At 43.0% G+C, this 25,085-nt stretch overlaps 1 protein-coding gene across 2 annotated transcripts in view; it reads left to right on the top strand.

The window, feature by feature from the left end:
• The window catches only part of ST8SIA1 (ST8 alpha-N-acetyl-neuraminide alpha-2,8-sialyltransferase 1), a 109,796-nt gene that overhangs the window by 21,317 nt on the left and 63,394 nt on the right, over positions 1–25,085 (top strand). For both annotated transcript variants that reach the window (XM_021529969.3, XM_021529968.3), the window contains exon 2: positions 5,040–5,184. In XM_021529969.3, the coding sequence (XP_021385644.1) occupies positions 5,040–5,184 (145 nt within the window). The remainder of the gene's footprint in view (positions 1–5,039; positions 5,185–25,085) is intronic.

Here is a 25,085-nt window from a genome sequence, read left to right as displayed (position 1 = left end):
TGTAAAATCTTAACATATTGCAGAGACCTTGGCTGGGGAGTAAATCAGATTATCTCTGTTCTGCTCTGTGCTATCCACTCTTCATATTTCATTTTCATTGCATTTAGACCTATTCTTCAAGCTGTGGTAACTGGGTATTTTCAGAAGTGAACCTATGCACAGCAATGTATTCTTGATTTAGCTGTTGTATTTGGCAAAGGTCTTAATTTTAGCTAGAGCTTCAACTATGACTGTTGTCCCAAAATCCCAATTTGGTATGCTTTTGTGGATATCAAGAGCATTTGCACTGGCCATTCTCTTGTTCATCTGGTACTTGTCCAGGTGATTTTTCTTAGGAGGGAGGTCTTAAGATCACATTCCCTAGCAGTTGTGCTGAGGATCATTTTCAGTTTTATCTTGAGTGGGGTGGTATGCCTGGAGCAGTAAGGTGCTTTAAACACCATGAAAACCTCAAAGCATCAGTGAATTCTTCAAGCTAATCCCCAGCTGCAGGGATTTGATTGGACTTTTTAGGAAAAGAGAATTTTAGGAAAGAGAAATTCAGTGTGTGTGACCAAACCCAACAATGTTTTCCCAGACTATTCAGGAGCCAAATGTCAGCTGCAGCTCCAAACTCACTGATTGTAGCAGAGCCAGTGATTTTACTGTTACTGAATGGCTTTGTAGAATTCTGCAGGGCCATAAAATTCCAGGACTGCCAGCTTGGAGCAAAAAATGGCCAGAGAAATGGTCATTATGTGGTGTTTGAGAGGACTCTCTTACAATTGCAGGCACGGGCTGCTGCCTGCTCTGGGAGATGGGATATGAGCCTAGATTTTTGGCCTGTTCTTGGGTGGCGTGGGATGTGTGAGTAAATAGAGGTCAGTTTGTCCTTGGAGTTAGCAGGGGGTAGCTACCCTAGAAATAATATTTCTAGGCTTTATTTAGAATGAAATATTTAGGGGTGGACCTTGAAAAAGAGAGAATAGCCACAGGAATTTTGGAGAGAGTAAAAAGCTTTGTTCATAGCAAGAAATTCAGGGAACTCCAACTTTTTGCTCATCAGAGAGGAGGTTGAAATTTCAGCAGCCTCCTTTAAGGATCTGTTAAAGGAGGGCGGAAAAATAATTTTAAAAACAGCCAAAACCTGAAGTGCCAAAAAATCAGGCTCTGATCAGAGTTTCTAAAGTCAATACACCAAGATATTAAGCAGTGATTTTTCTCTTCTCCTCTGCCACCAAAACTTCTTGCAAAAACATGGGGATTTGTCATTCTTATGGAAACATTACACCAAAGACATAATGAGGAGAATTTCAGGATTAGATTTTGAGACTGTTAGAGGTGGTCAAGCCAGATGTGTTTCAGAGCCACTGTTGATTTTAGTTCCTGAAGTATTTCCAGCAGGGGATGCACATGCTGGAAAGTAGGTGTTGATTTAGTAGAGGACTGCACAAAGCCCTTGGTAGGTCTTCTTGCCTTTGCTGGAGGGGTATGTAGATGGAAAAAATTAATAAATGGCACCGAAATGGATCTGTGCAGCTCTTCCCTAGTGAACCCAAGCGAGCACCTCTGCTCTGGGTTCCAACAGCTCCACAAAACCCTGCTTGTCAGGGAAGCCTGATGGTTTTGTTTTGACACCAACCAAAACTCCAAAGCCAGATACCTTCTTTTCCTGGGCCTTCAGAGTAATTTGATCCCAAAGCAAACCGAGGGAAGTTGAGGCAGGTGGGAACTGCCATGGAAAGGGAAGGTTTGTGTCAGGCCGTGCTGTCAGATCCTGCTCTGCTCTGCAGTCAGCAGATCAAGGTTAGCATGATGCCACCTAAATCCAGGCAGCTGAGCAGAATCTGACTAAAGCAATTCACTTCACAAATTATTTTTGTCTCAGACTTGGATGTGAGCCTCAGTCATTATTTTAACGCTCCATTAAAGCCATACTGTAATGAAATAATAAGTCTCACGTTAAGGTTTTTGTGCAAGGGTTGCATCAATGCCCTTGTTCAGGGAGGGCACTGCTGGCATGTGCTGGGGCCTGCAGGAGCAGCATCAGGCTGTAGTCTCTGCTGTCCTTTGCCCATCCATGTGTTCTGGATCATCCTTGTTTTCTGAACACTTCCAGCTGTGGTGATGGTGCCTTCCTCTTGCTGCTGCCCAGGTGGCTCCCCATCAATCTGTTTTTTTTTTTTTTTTCACATGAAGGCAGTACATCTTGCTCGCATGGATTTCAAAGGGAGAAGCTGAGAGGAAGCATTTTGCTCTCCCTGCCTTGCAGAGTGCTGGTGGTGCTTGCAGGCTCCATGCAGGACAGCATCCCCAGCAGCTGGAGAAAGGGGTGCCTAGCTGGGGAGGCAGGACCCCCATCTGCAGGGAAGAGACAGCCAAAGAGCTGTGAGCTCCTGGCTGGCAACCCGTGCCACGGGATTTTAGATACTATATTTGCTGCATTTGGGATGTTCAAAATAGCTCCTGTGTCATTATTGACTGGGACTTGAGTCAAACCAGGGTGCAGTTAAGGGGCATGAACTGTCTGCAAGCTGAAATCAGGCTGCAGAGGTTGTTAAATTGAAGAATAAGTAGTCCATGAGTTTTATGAAAGTTTTGTAAATGAATTCAGATTAAGACCTGAGTGCAGTGTCTGCCTTTTGCTTAATGATCTACCTGGTGCCCAATTACAGCTGAAATCTGAGGGGCTTGAAGTGAGATTGTTCAAGGAGCATTTCTCCTGCTCCTCTCACAAGTAGGGATTTGTCCCCTAAGTGCTCTTGGATCTGAGGGCCCCCAGTGCCTTTTCAATCCCAATATTAAGTCCTCTCACATACAGGTTGTCCCTGAGATTGCTGCCTGAAAGCTGCTGCAGTTCTGCAAATTCTGTAATAACATTTATGCTGTACATTTTAATCAAGCTCGGCAGACCAGTCTCCCTGATCCTGCAAAGTATCCTGCTCTAGGTTTGCATTTGAACCCATTCTGCTTTTCAATGAACACTTTCCTATTAATCTTTTCTTGCTTTGTGACTTTGGGATTTGGATCAGAAAGAGACTTTTAATAAATTACTGTGTTCGGATGGAGAGCACACACGGGTGCACAGGATTTTTGTGTTCATACACACAGCTTCATTCTTGAATGAGTGGCCTGCCTAGTTGTGGCCCTTCCAGGAGACCCCTGCTGCTTTTCATAATAGGTTTATTAATGAAGCATTCCATGGGAATTAGAAAGAGGAGTTTGTGGGGATGGGAAGGAGTAGAGATGTATATCTCACCTAATAAATAGGGTAGGACTTGTACAAAGAGCAGTTCCTTAGCTCTTCAGTCTACCCTGGCTAAGAAAAGATTCATTAATTTAAAACACTCCCTAGGTAATTTCACACTAAGTTATCTGGGGGTTTCTTTGTGCTTTTTGCTCAGACCAGACTTCCAGAGGATGTGTGAGTTGCAGAATTTTACTGGAAATTTTTGATTGTTATACAGTTTTGTAACAAATGGCCCCAGCTGATATTGGATTAACGTAGGTTTTTTGAAAGAGTTGCTGTGGGGATAGAAAAATATGCAGAATTATTTTCTTTAAACTTGAGAGAGAAATAATTTTCCGAGATCTGCAAACTGGTTTGTTGCCAGCCAGAAAAATCTCCACTGTCAAATCATGTGTTTGCAAGACTATTCCATGCCTGTTTTACACTGTTCTGCAAAGGTTATCCAGTGAGAGATTTTGAATATCCTGTAATTTGTTTTTCACAGTTCTGTGGTGAAGGCCTTTTTTGGGCATCAGCAGGAGGGTGATGTGAAGCCCTTCCTTGGTGGTTGGACTCCACCACATTCTGAGGGATGCTGTTGCTGGATACTTATTGTTACTTCAGTTGATGTGTGTCTGAGAAATAATACATTTTTGTGGAGAATTAGGAACTTAAGGGAAAATAAATTTTTGGTAGGGAAAAGTGTGCTCGAATACCATTTTTTAGAGATACAAAAATAGCAGTAAAACTTTAAAAAATGCCTAAATATAAATTTTTTGTGGATAACTTTATGGTTTTTAAATAAAATCTGCTTTTGCAGAGGAGAACAGCTATATCAAACATTTTAGTATATTATATCAAGCTAATAATTGAGGTTTTTCTGCTTACAGCTCCAGTGCAGCTGCTGGAAATGGTTCCAGTCTCTTTGGGATTACCTTTTGAATATATGGGGAATGTATATGATAACATAATATTACCCTGTAGTGATGGAATTCTGCAGTTTGTGTTTTATGTACATCTAGGAGTATTACCCTTCCTAGGGCCATAAAGGCTTTGGAAATACAGGATATTCTGGACTTCTAGAGTTTTCCCTCATTCTGTGTTTTAGCATATTAATTGCTGAGTTTGCTGTGGTGCAGAATTTTCAGGATAACCTTCAACCACCTCACCAACTTTCCAGTTTCTACTCGGGCTAGGAAATAATTTTGGGACACGAGGGAGTAAGAGGATATGGAGTTTCAGCAGGGACAGCAGCGAGTGCAGCCACTCTATATTTATCCATCATCCTGGGGTGACTCAGGCTGCCCTCCAGATAGGAAGGAGCCTCTAATACTGCTGGGAATGTAGCACAAGGACAAGCAGTAACTGAAGAGAGGTGCCAACATTTCCATACCTAACTATGGAACTGTGGGGATTTAGGAGGCCTGCTCTTAATAAATAATGTTTGGTACTGATTATGGGTACACCTTGGATTGAATTTTCAAAGGAGCTTATCTGATTTCTGCATGTGTTGGAGATCAGTTTTTTGCCCATTAAAATGGGCTGTATAGGGTGAAGTTTCTGTTGATGAATCTTGATTTTGTTTCTGTGTCAGTCTGAATTAAAACTTAGATCTAATTTTTTTCTCTGGTTCTGAGATTTTCCAAAATAAAACCAGTTTTTCTGGCTCTTCTGTAAGCAAAAAAAACAGTGCCAGGGTTCATCTGCTGGCTGGGAAGTGTGGATTGGGAGCACCTGAGGGCAGCAGGAGCAGGGATGTGAGGGGTGATGATTAGCAAATGTGTGACAAGGCTCCAATTAATAGCCCTTACTCTTTTGTTCCCTTCTCTAGGAAGCTGCTGGAAGAATGCTGTGACCCTGGGCAGCTCTTTGCTATGACAAAGACGAATTCCCCCATGGGAAAGAACCTCTGGTTTGATGGGGAATTTTTATATTCTGTCACAATTGACAATGCAACTTACTCTCTCTTCCCACAGGTTAGTACCACATTTTGTTTTCATTTTAAGTATTAAAATACTAAATGGTAACATGATTCAAATTAGTATAAATAGGCTAAAAGGTCATCAAGAAATTGTATCTTCATTTCTCAATACCAAACAGCATCTGCTTTTTTACTTCCACATTCTGAAAATGTTGGTTGTATGAATGTTAATACTTCCCTGGCTGCTTTTTGGAATGTACACAAGGGATGAAAATTGGGTCACCTGTCTTGATTTCTAAAGAGTTTGGCTCTGGCTGTTTCAGGAGGGTGATTTCTGCGTTTCAGTCAGGGCTTGCAGTCCCTGTGAGCCTGATCCCTCACCTGCAATGGCTTCAGCTCAGTGTGGCCAGGATGGAACAGAGCTTTGTGTGAAGGTGTCCCCAGTTACTTCCCAGTTAATGAAGTTCTTTGGTGGCAAACAATGGAAGCCCAACAAGAGGAGCCAGCAGCTTGACTTTGTTGATTCTTGCTGTTTTTGAATGTTGGAAGGGGTTGGTTAATGTCTGTGAAGGTGCTTTGGGTTAAGTGCAGGGTTTTGCATGAACCTCTAAAGTGCAGGTGCTGGAAGCATGCCCCTCTGAGGTCACCTTTCTCCATCCCCCAAGAGGTTAAAAACCCCAGTCAAATCAAATGTAACTTTTCACTCTATTGTTTTGGAGGGTAGATGAATGAATAAATTTCAAAAGACGCTTCAGAATTTAAACTTTAACATTTTAATCTGGCAAAATAAATTGAAAAAATTTGAAAAAAAAAGTTCTGGTTTCATTGTATTTTACTTAATCAGTTAGATGCTTTTGGTACCAGTAAATTATTTTAAATTACTAAAATATGGCTCCTCAGCTGCTCAAATCCCTTGTAGAGTTTCACTTGCAGAAGCTGTCAGTTACAAGAGTGGCTGCTTGCACTGAGCTTCTCATCAATAGTCATCACAAATGGTCTTGGGGAAATCCAAAGGAAATAACTGCCAGCCACCAAAGAAAATTGGGAAATGTGACATCTGTTTCTGGGTACTTTGTGATCAGGAGAAAGATGATATTTTCCAAGTCACATATTTGTTTAATACAAATTACATATTGTAAACATAAGTAATTTTAAAAACATATTTGTTTAATCCAAATACAAATATTTGTTTAAAGTTTGAATTCCCACCATGAATATAAAGGCAGAGAATAAGTTGTTCTAATTGTAAGTGTGAACTGGAGGCATTCTCTGATACCTTCTGAATGGTGTGTTGGGTAACAGTAACTTATTTGATGATTGTGTAGTGTGATTTGTGCTTTTCATTCAAGGTACCTGTTAAATTTTGGCAGCTTACTTGGTTTTTCTTGGTTGCTCACAACATGTTTTGTTTCACTAGGGATTTTGTGTTGTCCTGCTGGTGCTGTTTCAAGGCAAATTCCCTGCCCTGACAGCAACAGCTTGCAGGGAGTAGAATAATTTGTAATTATTTCGGGGGAAAAAAAAACAGGTGTGGAAAGGGAGTTTGGTGTAGAATCTGCAGACTTTTTTTTCCCCCTTTTTGCATGCAGAGAACAGCAGGAAAACCATCTTGGGGAAGGTTCCAGCAGCAGGTGAGGTGTGGGCTCTGGACAGGCTGGTGTGCAGAACCAGCCTGGAATTGGGAGCTGTGTAAGGAAAGTCAGCCCTTCTAGGAGGACAGTGGTACCTCCCTTAGGGCAAACACTCCATTTTGTTAGGCTGGTTTTAGACCCAGGTGATCCAAAAGCTGTGTGGAACATGGGAAACCACCTGAGGCAATGTGGGCCAGGAGCTGGTGGCTGCAGTGCTGGCAGCAGGCAGTAATTACTGCCCCTGCTGTTGATTTTGGATGTGCTCTGTTAATTTTTGCTAGCAGTGTACTCTGTTCTCGGTAATGCTCTTTAATTAAGAGCTGCTTGGGGAAATACAGTGAAATATTGGCTGTCATTTGTGGTAGTTTTTCTAGGTGCCTTGGATATGGATGTAAATTTTAGGTCTACAGGCATTCTTTTAAGCAGCTTTAATTTGTGTTTCCATTAATTCTGCTGCCTAAATAGTACCTCCCTGTGTGCCTTTGATTTGTATTTAGTTAGGATTTGGGGAAATATCTTGGTGCTTTCCCTTTTGGTCCCTTTTTTTTTTCTTCCTTAATTTTTTTTCCTGCTCTCTATGCCTACATTAATATGCAAACTCGGTTCTTGATTTGGACTACATATATTGACTCAAGATAAAACTGTGATAAACATTAGTTATTGGAATTGTGGAAAACATTGTATACTAAAAGGTGAAGAGGTATTTAAATACTGTGAAATATAAATTGTGTTTTGGGAAAGCAGCTGATATATTTTTTGTTATTCAAGCAATTGTACTATACAGTGCTTTTCATAAACTGGGAGATGATATACTGTCTGTAAAGGCCTGACAAATTGTGCTCTTTGGCACCACGAGTCCTCCCTTTGGTGCCTTGAGAGGCCACCTAGAGCAGAGGTTGGGCAGAGTTAAAGGAGTAAAGTAGGGCTTTATCAAAAGGCCTCACCTTGGGCAGTACAGGAGCCTGGCTGAGGGTACAGCCAAGATGAACTCCGAGTCACGAGTTTTCACACTTTTATAAGTTTTGGTCCATTTCCATATTGGGGTTAATTGTCCAGTTGCAACTCCAGGTTGTGCAATCCCATCCTCCCAGTTTGCTCTCCTCGGTTCCCTGCTGTTTGCACTTTTTGGGCATGAAGCTGCAGCTGTCCTTGGTTCTGGGATGGAAAAGGATTGTTTTGTGTGACTGAGCTATGAAGAGAGCTGCTAACACTTCATATGAAGCTCAGAATGCAGAACACAATCTGGATAATATGAAAGCTAAAACATAATGCATAATCTTCAGTCCTGGATAATCTTTAGCCATTGGCATCAGGGTGATCCAAACAAAAATGTGGCTTAATATTAAGAAAAACACCTACCTTCACTATGATTCCACCCTGACTAATTAAGAACTGTGTAATTGGAGCAGTTTGTGTGCTGTGTTAGGAAAGCTGTAGTAGAACATCCTCTACTCTGGCTGGCCAGCTAAGCAAGAGCCACAGTGTTTGTGAAGCTGCTTCATAGAGACAGGGTGCAAACACACCTGATGGTGAAAATCCAAGTTGTGCTGGGAAACTTGAGCTGGAACGTGTCTGGTTTGAAGTAATTAAATGAAGGAAGGGCAACATGCCCCTGTGGAAGTCAGCTGAGTGGGACCAGGGAGCTGCTTTATCCCCTGTTGGCGTGGGCTTTGGTCAGCCTGGCTCACTGCATGTCTCCTGGGGTGAGCCTGCTGCTTGTGGGGTTTGTCTGCAATAATCTGAGGCCAAGTGGGCTTTGTCTCAGGCAGTGCAAACACAGAGAGATGCTGACCTTTCCAAATGGAACAGAGACAGGGAAGGGCTGGGTCTGGCTGCAAGTGTCAGTTTGGCCTGCAGGCAGAGAGAGGATGGGCTGCCCTGACTCAGCCTCTGTGCTCCAAATCCAGAGAGACTGAGCATCCATCACTCTTTCCTAGGTAATGCAGGAGCTCACGTTTCTGCTCACTGGCTGTACAGCTGAAATGTTCTCCCTGAAGGATCTTCTTTACAGTACCAAAGTCATAACTACAGATGTGATGCTGTGGGACTGCAAAGTACAGAGCAAAAAGGCTGAACTTGAAGTGGGAAGTGCAAGCAAAGAGGGACAGAGAGGCCCTGGGAATTTTATAGGCTTTTTTGTCAATGTTCATCTGCTTTATGAGGACATAAACTTGCTGCTTTAGAAGCAGGAACTGTTGTGAGTGAAATGGTAATTAAAGCAAGTGGGCACAGATGAGAAGCTGCAGGGACACCAGACTTGTGATGGCTGTAAATTACTTCAGGGCATATAAGCTGCATGCTGGGGGTGTAAAAATAGAAATAAGGGTGGGTTCTAGTCTGCCCAAAGGCAACACAGTTAGGTTTGCTTTGTTTTATTGTAGTTGTATATACCTGATAAGATACTAAAAGGAGATTGTTCCTCCATGCAGAGGATTTTCTGGCAGTGAACTTGTTTATATACTGAGACTTCCACCTACAGGTGTAGTGCAACCTTTGCTTCCTGAGAAAGCTTTATATGCTGTCCACCTCTTCCCCTTTATTTTATGTATTTTGTTATTAAAATTAATATTGTTCAGTTTAAAGATGTTTTACTGTATATGTGACTATATATTTGAATGATTCCGTGATTAGCACATTACATTAAATTTCTCTCTGCAGTAGTTGGCTTTTTTGGTAAGATACTTCTTAAAATGGGCTTAATACCTGTACTGGCATATTTGAGGCTTATGTTTGGGTCTGTTTCATACCCAGCTCTTACCACGTGGCAGAATAATGAGTATGAGTTTATGGAATGCTACATACCTCTTTTGTTTTTGTGCTGTCATTTGGTTTCTTGCTGTGGCTCATGTAAATTTTACTGGACTATAACGGGATATGTTCAGAAGGTGTTTATTGTGGAGCTGAGGTGCAGGCCCCCCTTTCCCACAAGTTCCTAAAGACAGATGGAAGTGTGGCTTAGTGCAGGCTTGGACAAAGGCAGGGGAGGTTATGCTGCTGCTGAAGCTACTAATAAGGGGTAGCAAAGTTACACACCTTGTAGGAAGATTATGTAGTGACTTTCAAGAAATCCCTTGTCTTATTGCTTAGGGGGGAGTGTAAGCCCAGCTGGACCTGTAATGAGAGCTCTGCTGCATTACAGTTCAGAAATTGACTGAATGTAGCCAGGCACTATTGATTTTTAGAGCTCTTATCACCTGGTAGGACGTGGAGGGAAAAGGCTGTGTTTCTCTCCTGGAACTACTTTAATCACCTGAATGATTCCCATGCAGGAGGCACTGGCTTCTCAGTGGCATTTGGGACACAGGGAAAATAACACAGCATGCCTATCTTCCTTCAGGATGTACTGCATAAATCCTGCATGTACAGCTTGCTCAGACCAAAAATCCAGGCTCCTTTCTCCTTCTTGATCTATAAACCTTAGTACTCTTTTGGAGTAATTTTAGGAGAAATTTGGCAATTGAATCTGTGCTGGAGATGGTTTACTGGCTAGTCACTACCAGCCTGAGGTGGCTTTGGAATGTGGTGGCCAAAGGGTTAGTCTGTAGTGCAGGCAAAGGCAAGGAAGCTGAAAGTACTGCTATGAACTGAGCCAACATTTGACATTTAAAGGCCCAGTGAATTTGGACTTGTGTAATATAACTGTGAATACCAAGTGCAGAAAGAAATTTATCTTTTCAGTGCAGAAATTCTTTTTTTCTTCTCCTTCTATAATTTCTTTCTCCAAGACTGTCCTAGAGATTTCTGCCAACCCATGGGCATTTGGGGCTGGGGGCAGTTGGCAGTGTCAGTCTGGGTATGTTGTGGAGAAGAGCAATCTCCATAAAAAACACACCTGGCTTTGAAGATGTTTTTTCCAAGCTCAGCTCATGAACTCTTCATTAATTTTTTTCTCTCCTCGGCCCAGCTGTGGCAGGGGTGGGTGAGTGATGGCTGTTGTGGGTGCCTGGTGCTTGGCCAGTGTCAAACCCAACAAGGAGGCAGTGCTGCACCAAAACACAAGGCAGCACCAGTTTGGTGGGATCACAGTGACACCTGTGCCAAGCCATGGTCTGCAAGGGATGCTCAGAGCCCTCTGCCCTGTGGCTGGCAGCTCTGCCAGCACATTGGAATGGTTTGGGTTGGGAGGGACCTCAGCCATCATCTCATGCCCCATGGGCAGGGACACATCCCACCAGACCTGGTTGTTCAGAGCCCCATCCAGCCTGGCCTGGAACACTGCTGGGGTGGGGCAGCCACAGCTGCCCTGAGTATCCTGTTCTAGGATCCATTTCTTTTTAACATCTAATCCAAGTCTACCATCTTTCATGGTTTTCAGAAATACTTATCTAAGAATTTTTACAGTTTCCTCACAGTAATTCCAACTCACTAGGCTGTCCAATCTAGTAAGTTGCCACCCTTATACACAGAATACATTTCCTGAAATCTAACTTGAAATTACCCTTGGCTATAAGTTAAGAGATGATTTTTGTTTCTCTTTTCCACATATGACTGCTATCAAGTCTCTCCACAGTCTTTTTCTCTAGGCTGAACAACCACAAGTCTTTTACTCAAATAGTTGGGTTTTTTTTTAACTTCTGAATGTTTTTGTTTTTCTAATGGTCTGTTAGAAAAATGTGCCAATTAACTGTGTGGTGCCCTCAGAAATATATTCTCAGATTTATCCTTTGGAATGGTACAACACATCGGTAGCAAATACTCCAAAGCAGAGCTTAATGTCACCTTTCTGCTTGAACAAACTTGTATTTAGTGTTGCTGATTATTCTATGCACAGTGTAACTTGGTACTGTGGAGCAATGCTGCAAATTGAAGTGTTGGGACTGGGCTCAATAGGAGACAGTTTAGGTCAAAAAAGACAATAAAAGCAAAGGCTACAGAGATCTGTACTGTGATCCAGTATTCTGCCAGTCAAAATGAGAAAGCCAAAGAAATAATTATTGTAGGAATATGCTGCTCTTCATAATAGTTGTCTCAGGCATTTCTTGGTCGTTCAAATGTGATGCATAGTGTTATTGCACAGGTAACTCTATGCCTGAAGACCTCTGGAGAAAATGAAAATGAAGGTTTACTCAGGTAGGCTTTTGGGGAAGAAATATTGCAAAAATCCCTTTTTCCCACACAGTAAACAGACATGCTGGACCTATTTGTTTCCCTTCATGCAAAGAACAACAAAAAAAAGGAAGAGACCTAGAGAGCCCCTGTGATACTCAGGCCAGTATACGAACACAGAAGGAGCTGTGGTGGCAAAATGAGTAATAAAATATGTGGTAAAATAGGGTAAGTGAAGCCTGGATACTTCTGAGTCAACAGAAGTGTTCCAGCTGACTTCAGCACAGCCAGGATTTAGCCCTGTAGCCTTTTGCTGAGTGCAGTTCTACTAAGGACTCATAATTTTGGTATTTTGGCTTTTTGGATAACAAAGAATTATCTTCTTTTCCTTTCCCCCAGTTTCTCAGCATTTATTAGCCATTGTTTTTATGCAGTGATTGAGTGCTGTTTGTTTAGTCTGACTGAAGGAGGATTCCTTCATGGCAAGGACATGGACTTGTTGGCCTGAGTCCAGAGGAGAAACACCAAAGCTGATCACAGGCATGGAGAGCCTCTTCTGTGAGGAAAGCAGGGAGAATTGGGATTGTTCAGCCTGGAGAAGGATAGCCATTGGGGTGACCTCATGGTGGCCTTCCAGCGCTTGAAGAGAGCCTACAAGAAAGGTGGAGAGAGATTATTTAGAAGGGCCTGGACTGACAGTACGAGGGGAATGGCTTCACACTGACAGAGAGTGAGTTTGGATGGCATATTAGGAGAAAATTCTTTACCATGAGGGAGGTGAGGCACTGAAATAGAGAAGCTCTGCATATCCCATCCCTGGAACTATTTAAGGATGGGGCTCTGAGCAGCCTGGTCTAGTGGAAAGTGTCCCTGCCCATGGCAGGGGGTTGGAACTTGATAATCTTTAAGGTCCCTTCCAACCCCAACTATTCTCTGATTCTATGTTATTTGCTTGAGATACAATCAGATACTACCATGTTCAGGTGTGCATTTACACCAGATTGTTGTTATGGTGCCAAGGTAGTCCCTATGTTTTGTGAGTTTCATGTTGAATAGCTGTTTGTTTGAGAATAGACCCTCTGAGAGATAAGGAAATAGTAGAAAAAAACCTATCTAGTGGTAATTAGCTATGTTGGTTTCTCTCTAAAGTTTGATATGTGCTCCCACTGAGCACTTGTAAGGCTGAGTACTTTTCTGAAGCCTGCTGTTATATGAAGCCTACAAAATAAATAGCATTTCCTAGTAGACCAGAAACTTGTATTTTGTGCTTTCAAAGGGTCTTTGTTCATCAGAGGTAAAGACATAGAGGCGAAGAACATAGAAGTGTTCAGCATGGGTCTACTCCAATGTAAATTAGATCCTTCTTGCTTCATTATTAGCATTTTGATCCTGCAAGGAACTCCTCATTTGCAGTAATTTGCTATGCAAGATATAACACCTGGTTTTATTTTTTTAAATATAAGCTTTTGGCCCTTTTTACATTTTTCCTCTACTCTGAAGTTTGTTATGCCAGTTAGCTCCATGCAATATTACTCTTGCTAACCATGCAAACTTGATTTTCACACTCATTTGGTTTGTAAAGTGCATGTTAACTGTGTCCCTGCTATATTTTCTCCTTTCTTTCCCTTTCCTGTGAGCACTGCAGGCTCTCTGCTGTATGGAACACTGCACTTGATTCTCTCTGCCAGCTCTTGTGGAGGGTAATCACCCAGGGTAAGTGACCTGAGAGCCCAGCTTGACCTGGCAGGGCCCTCAGTGTGAGGCATCTGCTGGAACAGCTCTGCCAAGTCATTTAACACAGATGTTTACAGATGTGTGAGCTTGCAAAAATGCCACCCTTTTTATTCAGCAGAGCTTCTTAGTTTTAACTTCACTGATGAGCTGTGTTTTCCTTCCTTCAGAGCATCTCCAGCTGCAGAAAAGCAGGTTGGGCTCTAAGTTGCCCTGCTCCTAAATAGTGTCACCAGCTGAATTGGGTTTTTGTCACACATTTGTCAAGGGCTAGCTAATGTTCTGCATGACTCTGCTACCATTACTTCTCCGTGGAGATGACAATGCAAAAGACAGATCAAAATCAAACCTGATTTGCCAGGAGACCTCACTGAGGTCTTGATTACAGAAGTTCTTCTAATAGACACTTGGTTTTTAAACCTGCAAGAGCAAAACTCTGGCCTGTCAGTTAGATCTTGCCATGCCTGAGCTGAACTTGGAGTTGGTGTCTGACTGAGAGGGGGAAAAATTGTAGAACAACAGTAAATACACCTTTTGTTGAGAGCAACAGGTATTTTGGTAATATAGAAGTAAGATGAACTAGCATATGCATTCTCCCAAAGGGTTATTTGTGGTTAATTCTGTTATAGGTAAGAGGGTGAGAGGAAATCAATATTTTTTCAAAGCTCCCTCATTCCAGTGTGCTTTTGTGCTGACTTTTGTCAAAGACATCTGCTACCCTCAGTATTCCTTTGGATCAGTCCCCTTCTCTGGTGGAGAATTATGGCAGCTCCCTGGTCTGCTGCTTCAGTGCTTTATCCAGCTTTTCTCAGCACACTTTTGTCTCTGCACTCCCTCCTAGGTAGCCCCCAGGTGTCCCCACCTGCTGCTGCTGTTTTCAGTCTTTATCAGTATCACTTTCTAGCTGGCCTTTTACTCACAGCTAGGGGATCATTTGACTCCCCAGCAGTGCTTTCTAGGCTGCTGTGTGCAGTCCCTGCAGCTCAGCACAGACCTCAGAGACAGTCATTGCAGGGATGCAGGCGAGGAGCACAGACCCCATTTTGCTTCTGTTTCCCAGCATGGAACACTTCTGGCTCCTCTGCTTTATCCTGCTGTGGGCACAGGAATCCTGCAGAGACAGACACTCCCACGGGAGTATTGCTCCATCAGTCCAATACCAGAGTAATCTGCACACCTGGAGTGAAATCCAAGGGTTCTAGAAAAGAACCCCTTTTCGTGGTCAGTTCCTGAGCTGTGAAATGAGTCGCTCATCATTGGTGCCAGGCAGGAGCTGCACTTGCTTTGCTGCTGCCTATTCTTTTGTCTAGATGGCCTTTTTTTCCCCCTGTAGTAACACTGACATACTGTTCTGATTATATTCTGATAGCTCTGTTGTGGCTTTGAAGGCATAGGAACACAGATAAAATAAACCTTGTCAGGAGAGGTAGTATTTTTAAATAAAAGCAAGGTGCTTTTATAAAAAATATGTGCTTGGCTCTTGCAGGGCACTCCTTCTCTGCAGATCCCAGGTGATAGGTTTCACTTTTCTTCTGGGCTTGGGGTAGCAAGCAGTTAACTACCTGAGGGATGAGCAGAATCTGAGTTTCCTTACTCTGCAGGTTCACTGGTGATGCCAAGCTGGGAGGAGATCCCCAGCCCTTCAGAAGGACTTCAACAGGCTGGAGGGACGGGCAGGGAACACCTGCCTAAAATTCAGCAGAGGCAAATGCAGGCTCCTGCACCTGGGGAGGAGCAGCCCCAGCACAGGCTGGGGGTGCAATCAGCACAGAGCTGATGGGAAGCAGCTCTGCAGAGAGGGACCTGCGGGTCCTGGTGCACCAAAGGCTGCCCAAGAGGAGCACAAGAAAGGCACTGGTGTCCTGGGGGCCATCAGGGAGGGCAGTGCCAGCAGCTGAGGGGTGATCTTGCCCCTCTGCCCAGCCTGTGTGGCACATCTGCAGGGCTGTGTCCAGCCCCGGGCCCCTCAGCACAGCAGGGCCATGGAGCTCCTGCAGCGGGGCCAGCGGAGGCTGCCGAGAGGATTCGGGGCCTGGAGCAGCTCTGGCAGGGAAAGGCTGAGGGAGCTGGGGCTGTGCAGCTGGAGAGGAGCCCCAGCTGAGAGGGGCCCTCAGCCCTGGGTGTCCCTGGCTGCAGGGAGGGCTCCGAGCAGGGCCCAGGCTCTGCTCTGGGGCCCAGCAATGGCACCAGAGCCACGGGCAGGGACTGAGCCCAGGAGGCTCCACCTGGGCAGGAGGCACAGCTTCTGTCCTGGGCAGGGACCCAGCCTGAGCAGATTGTCCAGAGAGGCTGGGGAGTCTCCTCACTGGGGATATCCCAGACCCCTCTGGACACAATCCTGTGCCCTGTGCTCTGGGATGGCCCTGCTGGAGCGGGGAGGTGGCACCGGTGACCACTGCTGGGAATCCTTCTTCAGCCAGGCTGTGAATCTGTGACCTAGAGCAGAACTCCAGTGGAATTAGGTTATATACTGGACATTATAGGTTTGACTGGCCATATCTGGAGGGAAAAGTGTACAGTTCTTTTAGGTTTTAAGTGCCGGTATGAGGTTTTGGTACATTCTGTATTTGCCTGATCTAAGCCACAGCTGCTTCTAGTCATATCCAGTAAAATTTAGTGGTGAAAGGAGCTGAGATGGTAAAGAGCATGGTGGAGTCACAGCCCTGCAGGTGTTTTAGAAACAGCTGGATGTGGCACTCGGTGCCCTGGGTTAGTTGACAAGCTGGTGAAGGCCAGAGGTTGCACTTGATGACCTTGGAGGTATTGGCCATCCTAAATTATTGTGTTATGTTTTCCTTCCTTTGCTCCCTCCAGTTGTTTCTTTGTGCTGTTTTGATCTTTTCAGATCACAGAGAAACCCCGGTTCCATTCTCAATCAGCATGTTGTGATGACATTTGTCTGTGGAATTTTCAAGTCAGTTTGATGTTATTTTAATGCTCTACAGAGCATGATTTTGGAACCCTGGAAGATTATTTTGTTAAATATCTCATTAGCGGATCAGGTGGGGTTCATTTTTGAAATCACCTTAAAACTTGAATAAATATGGAAAATGTAAGTTGTGCAGGATTCCTGATTTGGCAGCAATCCAAGTAAGTCACTTCATAGCCCTTTTCCCTGTGAATTTAGGAAGTTTCTTCCATCTTCTGGCAAATACGTTAATACCCTGTTGTGCTTTCAAAGAAGCTAAGTACAGTAGAACTTGCAAAAATGTGAAAGATATATGCTTGGCTTTGAGTAGCCTTTCTACCAGAATTCATGGTTTTCCAAAAAGCATTTTCTCTGAAACTATGCTTTCAGAGTCTTTTTCCTTTCACTAACATATGCCTAACTACCACTTAATTTGCCGTGCACTCTAAATTCCTGTCAGAAAGAGTAAATTTAAAAACCACAGGTTTTACTTTAAAATTTGTCTTTTGATTGCCTTGTCTTTGTTTTGCCTTCAGCGGATGTCTAGCTGCTTATTCGAGGGATGAAAAAAGCTGTCTCTGCAAAAATGATGAGCTGAGTGAAAATAATTTTTACTTTACTGGTGTATTAAGAGCAGTTTGTGCTGTACTTTGATATTCTTCCCACTCTTTTGGGACTTGCAGTAGTTTCATTTGGATGGAGGAGAAAAATTTTGATTTGAGGGAAGGAGCAGAAAATAAAGTGGATGTAGTCGAGGCTGTGTTGCAGCCTGTAGGTTCTCTGAGGTTTGGAATTCTGTGCTTAGATTGCCATGGAAAGGCTGCTGGCAGATCATATCCCAGGCCAAATCCTGGAAAGCTGTGAACAATCAAAACAGAAATTAAACATACCACACATCCGGATTGCAGTCAGAATGCTGAAGAGTGCTACCCTAAATTATTCTCTATTTGAAATTCATACATAGACTATCTCAAATTTAACATTCACTGTAGAAATTACAGATTTTTATGGAGAAAATAAGTATAATTTCTATCCTCACAGCTGCTTGGGCTGTTAATTGAATGACTGAGCATTACTCTTGTGCTTTAGGTTCTTTAAGGCACCACTGTGGCTGTGAAAATGGATATAAATTACAATAGTGTTTAGAGAAAATGAATTCAGGGTTGTCCAATGAGCTGTGTAGGCTATTACCTCATCTGCTGGGTCAGCACTAAGCACTTGCTCTTCTCATGTATTTATTACAGTGGTTTTTTCATTCATGTTTGGAGTTTGTTGTTTTCTCTGTTTATTGCTGTTATGGCCTCTAATTGCATTTTTGTTGCTGTAGCCTCTCTTTGTAGGTGTATGTGTGTGGTACGTAGGAATATACCATGACATCATTCAGCACTTGGGAAGCAACTGAAAATATTCTATCTACCAAGGAAATCTCTGTTGAAAACTCTCCATGTTAGGACTTGAAATTTCTTCATATGAACACATGCTTCATGTTAGGAACTACAGGAGGATTTTATCTGACTATGGTGTGAACTTTTGCCTTAGATGTCTGTCCTTCATAGCAACCTGTTCTGTCACAGACAAAAAAAAAAACTTTCTTTTGTCTGTCTGCCTGTGTGCCTTCATTTTTGGAATAGGTTGTGTGTGGCAGCTGGGAGAAAGAAGTGCTGAGTGCTGGCTGCCTGGAAATTTGCATCCACCTATGTAGTGCTCTTGGAAAGGGGATTTTTTTTTCGCCTTTTACTCACCCAATATATGAAACTGAGGAGCTGTTCTCTGGAGCACGCCCTGGGATGAGCAGCATTCACAGTATGTGGGGCTGGAGAGGAAAATTCCTGAGGGAATGTTTAATTTCTACCCCTGACTGGCTGACAGAGTGGAGCTCCTGCTCTGACACACGTGGGGTTTGTGCTTGTTGTTCTGTGTGGCTCCTGGTACACGTGAATTGCTGTAAGTTCAGTGGAGCTCTTGCATTTCTTTGATGTACTGAGTTTGGATGTCTGAATTTTAAGTAGGAGTGGGAGAAGTGATGTAAACAAAACCATGTAGCCTGTGACCCACCACTTTGCCAAACTTGCTGTGAAAGACTTGCCCATTTTGAATTCTGATGTGGAATCATTGCTAATTTATCTTTAACAAAGTGCTGTAAAACCTCCTCTTCACTGGAATATTTGGAGTGCAGAGTCTGCCAGTCAGTTGTGTCTAGAAGTGTCCTCTTCAGGCTTAATGAAACCTTGAAAATTCTTACTGCTTGAGTGGAAGCTTTGCCACTGAACTATTTCATGAATGAAAAATGCAGGCCATTAACTTAATAATATCCATAAACTTTTCAGTTGAATCTTGATGTAATTTATGAAAGATTAGACTTCACAGGCCTCCAAGATTTTCATACAAAAGCTCAATGAAACTCAGCAGTTCTGGTAAGGTTTCTCTTTGGGATTTAACTCTGACATGAAGCACCCAAATGTGCCATTGCTTTGCTGACAAAAAGGAGAAGCTGAATGATAAAGAAGAGGATATGTAGTCTCTGGCAGTGCAAGACAGAGTCCCATTTGTTTGTGGTGAAGAGTACACAGCTTTGTTGAAAGGTATGAAAATGTAAATAAGATACAAGGGGGGGTGCTGTTAAAAGGAATCAGTTTGATCTGCTTGTTCTCTGCATATTCTAGAGTCACTAAAATCTTCTTTACTGTGAAAAAAAGGGCACCATATCACTGCTAACTTGTTTGTTAGCAATGGCATGGTCTAATATCTGCTGTTTCTAGGCATCATAAATGGCGTTGTCAGAGGACCAAGACAAAATTGGAAGGTCTATGTGGTTCATTTCTGTAGTGTCTTTACTAGTGATATAAAAAAGAGAAAAGAACCAAATCTGACTTTGTAATTACAGGTTGTATTATAGGAGATTCTATGCCTAGGGGAAAAAATAATTTTCTCTAAGTGTGAATTTTTTGGGCTGGAGAAAGAATATTGGAAAAGAATATATTGTAAAACGGTCAAAAAGTCATTCTGCAATCATTATTGCCTGCCCTTTATAAAGTCTATCTAGACATGTGTGGAGAGCAACAACACTTGAATATCTCTCTGTAATTGACTTAGCTCAAAAAAAAACCAGTGATCCTGTGGAAGAATTAACCCATGGGCACAGTTACATGTAGTGACAGGACAGGAGAGAATGGCTTCCAGCTAACAGAGTAGGTTTGCATTGGATATTAGGAAGAAAGTCTTCACTCTGAGGGGGTGAGGCCCTGGCAGAGGGTGCCCAGAGAAGGGGTGGATGCCCCATCCCTGGAAGAGTTGAAAGCCAGGTTGGATGGGGCTCTGAGTAACCTGGGCTAGTGAAAGGTGTTGAAACAAGATGACCTTTAAGGTCTCTTTCAGCCCAGGCCATTCTATGATTTTATATATCTCTTATCAAAAGCCAACAACCAACCTGTGCTGTCTTCCATGAGATCCAACATGTGAATAAAGAAAGCTAAAGGAAAATGTAGAAGCTTCATTTTGGGGAGTATCAAAATCGGACAGCTCAGCCTTCTAAAGGTGAAAGGTTATGACAATTGTTGTACGACATATCTTGGTAAAAGGATGAAAAGTAAAGCAGCAGAATGAGTATAAGAGGAAGAATGGAGTAATTTCCTCAGCCAGAGAAACAAGTCTGGCCTAAGTATGTCTTTGGAAATGCTGCATGGAAACTGCAGCCATCATGTTTGAATGTTAGTGTTGTATGTTAGCAAATACTAAGAGTGGATTCAGTATGAGCCTAATTAATGACCTCTCATCCCTGCTGGGGACTCGGATATTCCTTGCTGGCACACTCCGAGCTGTTTGTTCTTTTATCTCATCCTCTGCCAGGTCAGAAGGCTCAAATGTTTGCTGATAGGAAGCTGTCCTTCCTCAGCCTGGCCATTAAACTGGGGCTGAAGTAGGCCCCAAAAACCAAGTGGAGGGAAAGGCTCTAGGTTCAAGGAGCTTGCTGTAGTGCAGGGCTAATTACTCAGGGAGTATTCAATCCATTCCTGTTGTGTTAAGAGCTTCCTGCTGCTCTAGATTTTTAGCAGGTTTGGGAATTGCTTTAAGTGAAAAACAAAATTTGTTTTAGCTTGATAAGGAGCTCAAAACCTACTTGCTGGGTCTGACAATACCTTAAAAATAACAAAATAATACGGTGTCCTAGCAGCTACTGTGATTCCACTGAACCATGGAATCATTAAGGTTGGAAAATACAAGGTCATCAAGTCCAACCTTGGACCAATCACCACCTTGTCAGCTCAGGCATAGCACCGAGTCATTTCTTGAACACCTCCAGGGATGGTGACTCCACTGCCTACCTCCCTGGGCAGTCCATTCCAGTGCTGAACCCCCAGGAGAAATTCCATCTGGAACTTCAGTTCCATGGCTGTTTGTTCAGCTGGCAGAAGAGCATTGCAGTTTATTGAAACTTTTCGTTGTCTTCTCCTTGTCTTCTCCAAATGGCAGCCTGGAGCAGAGGGTGGCACAGGATTTGTGCTGGGCTCTTTGCTCAGGGCATGGCTGTAGTTGTGCCTGGCATGGAGAACCGGGGCCCAGAGCATCCCAGAGTATCCCAGAGCTGTCCAGGGTCCTGACACACACAAGCAGCACCCAGGAGTGACCCACTGGCCCTGCTGGAGCAGGAGGTGTGCTGGATTTTGTGAATCCTCTGGTGCTAAAAGCAAGGAAAAGCCTCACATTTCAGATCCTAAAGCGTAATTGTGCAATCTTGGTCTTGGGCTGGGTCCCTCAGGCCTGCCCTGTTTGGCTGTGCTCTCAGTGGGGGAGTTGTTCTGTCTGTTCAAGCCAGGTCTTACAAGTTCTCATAGATAAACATCATACCCTTGATAGCTCAGCTACCTCAGGTGGCATAAAGTAGCAGGATGGCCCTTGTGACAGTGTTGGAAACAAAAAGCTTTAATAAAAGGCAAAATAAAAAAGCTCTTTACAGAGAAAAACAGAGCCAGGGCAAGAGGTTCTTGCTCCTGTGAAAACTCTTCACAAAAGCCATTTACTTCTTTTGTTCTCTTCTTTTCTAGGGAGTTGCTTAGGCAGGACATTATGGCTCCAGTCCAATTAGCTATCCTTAAGTTTGAGGTGAAGTCTCCAAGGTCCTATGAGATGTCTTTTAACCAAATTCAGGAGAGAAACTTCTGGGATTTTTTCCTTTTTAAGGGGACAAAGGGTAACTTGTTTACTCTGTCAACAAGGGGGCACATTCCTACAGGGAGTGAGCCCCAAAAGTACTGTCACAGAATTGTTTAGGTTGGAAGATACCTCCAGGAGCATCGATTCCAGTCTTTGAATGATTTCCACCCTGTCAACTAGACCAGAGTACTGAGTGCCACATCTAGGTGTTTCTTGAACACTCCTAAGGATGGCAATTCCCCCACCTGCCTGGGCAGCCCATTCTAGTGCCTGGAAAACCCTTCAGTGAAGAAATTCATCCTGATACCCAGCCTGGACCTTCCCTGGCACAGCTGGAGGCCACTGCCTCTTGTCCTGTTGTTTATTACCTGGAGCAGAGCCCAGCCCCACTTGGCTGCATCCTGCTTCCAGGTACTTGTGGAGAGTCGGAAGGCTCCTCCTGAGCCTCCTTTCTCCAGGCTAAACACCCGCAGCTCCCTCAGCTGCTCCTCACAGGAATTGTGCTCCAGACCCTTCTCCAACTCTATTGCTTGTCCCTGGAAAAGGCTTTGTGTAAGCTTGCAAAAAAAATGGCATTTTCTGATTACTTTTTAATGAAGCTATGTCCTTATATAATGAAATGGCACTTTCCCCCATTTAATCTTATGTTGCTAAGTGTTTTATTTTTGATGTGGAAGTGACTGCTGTTCATTCAGATCAGTCATTATAAGTTATTCATTAATTATTCTCGTGCCCCTGTGTGAAAATATGTTTTAAGGCATTTTGTTTTTATTACCAGAAAAAATAAATAGCTAATGGAAACTTCATTGGTTCTGTAATTGCTGTAATTATTTCCCCTTACCTCCTTGGCCTTCTAAACTTCTGTTTTCATAACCTTTAGACATGGCATGGCATGGCACTGCACTTCCCTCTAATTGCTTCCTTATTTGGTAAGCATGGCTTTTTAAACACGTTGGTAGTCCCTCATTATGTGTCAATCCTTTGATGCTGCTGACCTCCTTTCTGACTTTCCAGCAAGGGCTTTTAACCTTGGCTCTACTTCTCTGCAAAGACCGCCCTGAAGAAAGTGTTCTAAATGCAGACCTGTACCACTGCCTGATGTGCAGTCCTTGAAAGTCTTTGTGCTCTCTTGGTGTGCTGTTATTTGCTTTTCAAGTCTCATGTGTCAGCTTTTCATGTCTTGTTAGCTCCATCAGGCAGATCGTGTGCCATACTTCCTTCTGTGTGAAGGACAGACTAAAGGTGTAAGATGCAGGTTGATACATTGTTAAACAACCTCCCTATCTGTTGTAAAACTTGGAGTTTTCGAAGTCTGAGATTTGTCTTAAAAGTTATGTTTTGCCTCCTTGTTGATAAGGTAAGTGAAACTTTCTTAAGAGGTTTAGTTTTTCTCATTAATAGAGGAGAAAAAAATGGAAGTGTGCTATTAACATAAGCAGTCTTTTCACGCTGCTGAGAAGCCAATCTTGGTGTTTAAACTCTGCTCAAACTCTAATTGCAAATTTCCTGGACAGCTCAATCCTTGCCACTTGTCTTTGATGTCCTTTTAACCAGTGAATCTCAAAAGATGTCAGTGATTCCTATGAACTATTCAGAGGTAACAGAAAGGCAAGGATCACTTGTTTATGAGAGGATCTTTTCCTTGCAGAGGTTCATTGTCTGAGGTACTGTCAAAATGGAAGTGTGTTGCTACTGTGATGCCTCCCATGATAACTAAATCCATATTTTGATGCCTAATTAAGTTGATTATCTCTGCTGTACCTGCTTATTCCTATCAGTGGGATCAGGAATTCAGAGATCCATTCCTTTCTTTAAGTGTTATTGTCCTTTCTGCAAGTAGGATTGGAAGCCCTTTTTATTTTTTATGAGCCAAAGCTAGTCTTATTTATTGCATATTCTGTGTCTTGCTAATAATATTGAGGAACATGAAATTATTGATAAAACTTTTGTAAAGCTGGGAAACATAAACAGCACCCCTTCCTGAGCAATAGTTAGTCTTGCAAAATAGCCAGATATCTTCCTTGCTATGTGATATCCCACACTGCCATGAGAACAGTTCAACATTCTTTGCTTATTCCTACACCAGACATAAGTAAGCAGATACCCTGCAATTTTCCCTATTCTCTTTTGGTTTCTGCTTGCTACTCAAACTGTGCATCTGGAAATCACTGGGGGAGAAAGTAAAGGCAAGAGCTGGAGGATTTTGTCATTTGGCAGTCATATTATTTGGTTTTGTCTTTGTTTGTCTACCTCAAATGTAAGAGTTACTTACTTTAACAAAGGTTTTTTGTGCATGAGAGTTAATGTGTGCCTGCAGAGAGTAACTTGCTCAGCCAGGATATTGTGCACTGCAAGGCAGGAGATTAACTGCCTTGAAGTTTATACTGCATTTTCCCTGACCTGCAAGAAAAGTCGTTAAACTATCATAAATGCTTGTGTTGTTTATTAGATTTGCATGATACTAAAAATGTAGTTTTCTGCCCAGAAGTGATGATTTGTGTTCATCCTTGTTTCCGTGCAACACACAGTCACAACTTGAAAAAGTTTTGGTGCCCTTTTTTTGGCTTAAGCTTGAAGCATTTTATTAAAGCAACCCTGGTGTTGAGAGGTTGATGCAGTTTTTTCTCTTCTCCTCAGACTTGGAGCAGATTGAGAAAACAGGGAGGGAAGTGCTGGAATACCTGCTGTTCCTAGGTGTCTGGTGCCAGTGATGTGGGAGGCTGTGTAAAGGCTGGGCATTTAACCTGAGCCAGCTGCAGTGAGGGGGAGGCTCCTGTCTCCAGAGGTGCTGACAGGGCCGGCAATCCCACCCAGAGGATGCTGCTGTCCTCCTTGTGCCATCTGGTGCTGTCAGGAGCTCAGGGAGAAAGGAGGATTGGCTGAGTGTTCCTGTGCATGTTGGAAGAGTTCAGTGCTTTCCCTGTGACTCGAGGTATAGCCCCATCACACAGGATTTAAACAGAGGAAATCAAAGGAGTCACTCAAGAGTATGAGAAGGGGGTAATGGAAGCCAGCAGAGGCAGTTGTTTATAGATTCTGGTGAGGCTGCTCCTCAAGAAATTTGTACACTATTTTTCCATTTTCTACCATTTACATGGGACTGGATGACTCCACAGAAGATTTAAATATAGCTATTTAGGAGGCAACATAAGTTCTGCTTGAGGCTTCCCAATTGTGGAAATGTTGGAAGCTGTAACATCTCTTAGAATAAGAGGAACCTTCCCCAGCCCCACCATACCACCAAATGATATTTTCCTTTTTATGATTTTTAATCAAAAATGCGGGGTTCTAATGCATTGGAGGTCTTAAAGTTTGGATCCAGAAATCGTGCAGACCTTTGGAATTTATCACCTATTTATTCTTTTTGTCTTGTCAGGGAGAACACCCTTGACATGGCCAGAGCACTAATTGTTTAAAATACTGTCTATGACATACAGTCAGTAGTCTGTTCCAATGTACAAATGTGCTTTTTTTGGTTTATTTTATTCC

Source organism: Lonchura striata, chromosome 5, assembly GCF_046129695.1.
Source record: "Lonchura striata isolate bLonStr1 chromosome 5, bLonStr1.mat, whole genome shotgun sequence".
NCBI lineage: Eukaryota > Metazoa > Chordata > Aves > Passeriformes > Estrildidae > Lonchura > Lonchura striata.
This window is presented reverse-complemented; position numbering and strand designations above follow the sequence as displayed.